This window comes from Salvelinus fontinalis, unplaced genomic scaffold (genome assembly GCF_029448725.1).
Source record: "Salvelinus fontinalis isolate EN_2023a unplaced genomic scaffold, ASM2944872v1 scaffold_1601, whole genome shotgun sequence".
In the NCBI taxonomy this organism is placed as follows: Eukaryota; Metazoa; Chordata; class Actinopteri; order Salmoniformes; family Salmonidae; genus Salvelinus; species Salvelinus fontinalis.
The window spans coordinates 1-3,687 of record NW_026601810.1 but is presented as its reverse complement, the minus strand read 5'-3'; the positions used below and the strand labels follow the sequence as shown (position 1 = coordinate 3,687).

Here is a 3,687-nt window from a genome sequence, read left to right as displayed (position 1 = left end):
TATGTGCTAAGCTAATATAACGATTTATTGTGTTTTCGCTGTAAGACACTTAGAAAATCTGAAATATTGTCTGTATTCACAGGATCTGTGTCTTTCGATTCGTGTATGCTGTGTATTTTTACGAAATGTTTGATGATTAGTAGTTAGGTAAACACGTTGCTCATTGTAATTATTCTAGTCCATTTGTGATGGTGGGTGCAATTGTAAACTATGCCATATACCTGAAATATGCACTTTTTTCTAACAAAACCTATCCCATACCATAAATATGTTATCAGACTGTCATCTAATGAGTTTTTTTGTTGGTTAGGGGCTATAAATATCTTAGTTTAGCCGAATTGGTGATGGCTACTGGTGTTGGTGGACAAATAAAAGATGGTGGAATATGCTAATGTGTTTTTAGGTAATAGATGTACATCTTTACATATTGTGTCTTCCCTGTAAAACATTTTAAAAATCGGAAATGTTGACTGGATTCATAAGATCTGTGTCTTTCATTAGCTGTATTGGACTTTAATGTGTGAAAGTTAAATATTTAAAAAAAATATTTTTTTTGAATTTCGCGGCACTGGTTTTTCAGTGGGGGGGGGGGGGGGAGTGCCGCTAGCGCCACGCTGATCCTAGACAGGTTAAAAGACACTGTTAACGTTACCGTTAGCTAGCTCACAACGTCTGTTACACTGTAACTTACCGGCAGCCTCACATAAAAACGTATTGGTTAACAAAGCTTTGATTCTGACCAAAGTCTATAGTAGTGAAAAGTCTCTCTCTCTATTGTAACTTACCACAAATTGCCATCATAGCCTATCTACATGAATGTGTCCTGTCAGAGTATTTTCCTCTCCGTTAACCGTTAGCTAGCAGTCTCGAGCCACAGCTGACGTTGACCACAATGAGCTGCAAGTAGGACTGACGTCACTACCGGTGCAGCAGCCTCTGCAGCAGCAGCCTCCCCCGGGTCCTAGTGCCCGCCCGGTAACACGGTTAAGATGCGATGGAACGGTTGACGGGAAAACAACAAATCACAGAGAAAATATATTGACTGATATATTGAATTGTTGAGGGTAGCTTTAGCTTTGGCTTTAATCAATTCTGAAAATACTTGAAAACCAAAATAAAAAAGAATAGTAGCCCTCCTCAGGAAACACAAAACCCTCACAGACCAACTTCTTCTTCTATGATATAATGGCGGTCCACAAACCAACGTTAAAGATGCATGGCTCCACCTACTGTGCTGGAGTGTGTTCAATCATGGTTTACACCACTCTAAATCCTCATACCTAACTCAGAACTTCTGAGAAAATAAAAAAGAGCCCTACTAACTTCAAATAGACCCTCCCCCGTCCCCCAAATCCCTTCCAAACCCCCCCAACCCCGTCCAACCTCAATGACCCTACACTTCAATCTTTCCCTCTCTTCAACATCCTTACAACAATATAACAACACATGCTCCACTGTTTCATTGACCATACCCTCCAGACACAAACCATTCACATGCTGCCAACCAGATGTAAGGACCAGTTCAATGTACAATGTCCTAAACACAATGGAGTAAACACCACCTCTTCCTTCCTAATCTGACCTTTGAACCTTGGTCCACCGACCTTTAGAGGACATATAAATGCCGTCCCTTGTGCTCAGAGTCCCATCTCTTCTGCCACACATCTATCAAAATGTCTCTGATCTCACATTTGGCCTCACCTCTACCCAGTGGAACATTAATATCAATTATATCTTGTTTCAAAACTCTTTTAGATAACTGGTCTACAATTTAATTTCCTTCCACACCTGAATGTGCTGGGACCCAACAGAATCTCACTACTACACACATTCTCTCCATTCTCCATAATAACATTAATACCTCCAATAGTATGTTAGCTGCTTGGCCTCCGACTACAAGGCACTACAGAGGGTAGTGTGATTGGCCCAGTACATCACTGGGGCCAAGCTTCCTGCCATCCAGGACCTCTATACCAGGCGGTGTCAGAGGAAGGCCCTAAAAATTGTCAAAGACTCCTGCCACCCTATTCATAGACAGTTCTCTCTGCTACTTTATCACTGACTTCTGACCAATATTTCCTTTTGTCTACCAGGGTTAGATCAACAACAGGATCTGGGAGTAAAATGTCTCTATTCTTTTGAAAATAAATGTTGTGTAATGTTTACTGTTCATTAATGATTTTTTATTATCTACTTCACTTCTTTGGCATAGTAAAGATATGTTTCCCAAGCCAATAAATACCTTTGAATTGAGAGAGAGAGAGCTCCATGTTAATGTATAGGGGACATGAGTCAGTCATGGTTACTCATGGTTATCTGATGAGGTAGCCCCGCCTGCTACTTCTAAATCAGTGTCGGTCCAATAGGGAATGTCCTCTTGGTGTAACGGTCAATATGTTGGTTTCTCCCGCGGTAGACCTGGGTTCATATGCCGTCAGTTACATTAAACAGTCTATTCTCTGAAAGGGGTCCAGACAGCCTGTTCCCAACAGTGGGGTCAGTGGGATTGGATAGGGGCCCCTCACCCTCTCTCTGATTGGAGAAGAGAAGTGAAATGGTGTGTCTCCTCTGGTCAACAATACTCACCTTGAGAGACTTCACAGCTTTTTGGAGATTCTTCAGCTCCTTCTCTCTCTCCTGGAATCTCTGCTGGACCTTCTGCTGACTCATCCCCAGCTGCCTCTGTGGAGAATCACTCTTCAATGAGCTATCAAGCTTTATTAGTCCAGTAGATCAATAGTATAGTAATGTGACATAGGACCCATAGAGAGGAAGGTCTACAATCCTGAGGAAGTCCCTTTACAATATGATATTATGTTGCTATGTGAATGATTATAGTTTTTATGGTGGGCCTACATGTATCAAGGGGTTGAGACTGAACTTTGGACTCATAAAAGGCCATTCAGAATGATAATAGTGTTTGACTTTAGAAAATGGTGATACATTTGGAGAATCTGGGTTAACATATCTATATACTCAAGGTTTGTATTCATTAGCTGTGGATACATTTCATTTGAATTCTCTCATATTGAAACAGATTTTATTTCCTACTGTATCTTTAATTCTTTGTTTATCAGACAGTCACCAACAAGTTGTTCTGGTCTTACCTGTTTCTCAGTCCTCTCTGCTGCAGCTGACACTGTATCATGGCCTTTATGTTCATCCATTGTACACATCAGACAGATACACTGCTGATCGGTACGACAGTAAACCTCCAGCAGTTTGTCATGATGAGAGCAGATCTTCTCCTGTAGTTGTGCGGTGGCTTTGACCAGCTTGTGCTTCTTGAAACCAGGAAATTCATAGTGAGATTGGAGGTGAGTCTCACAGTAAGAGGCCAGACACGCCAGACAGGACATGAGGGCTTTCTGCTTTCTGGTCCCAGTGCAGAAATCACACGCCACATCTCCAGGTCCAGCATAGCACAGAGCAGGAGGGGGAGCAGCCTGGAGTCCTGTCTTCCTCAGTTTCTCCACCATATCAGCCAACATGTTATTTTTCCTCAGATTAGGCCTTGGAATGAAGGTCTCTCTGCACTGAGGACAGCTATAGACCCCTTTCAGATCATCCTGATCCCAGCAGCCCTCAATACAGCTCCTACAGTAACTGTGTCCACAGGGGATGGTGACCGGCTCCTTCAGTAGATCCAGACAGACAGAACATATTTTTAAATATTTCCCGGGTTTT

The 3,687-nt window shown here is 42.2% G+C and overlaps 1 protein-coding gene across 1 annotated transcript; it reads right to left on the bottom strand.

Annotated features, from left to right (window-relative positions):
* Positions 1-2,409: 2,409 nt before the first annotated feature.
* On the bottom strand, positions 2,410-3,671 carry LOC129849641 (E3 ubiquitin-protein ligase TRIM47-like; the record flags this gene model as incomplete). The annotated part of the gene is made up of 2 exons (XM_055916471.1): positions 2,410-2,682; positions 3,108-3,671. Coding segments are annotated over 2 exons (822 nt in total), but the record flags the coding sequence as incomplete, so codon positions are not given.
* Between the last annotated feature and the right edge of the window lie 16 nt (positions 3,672-3,687).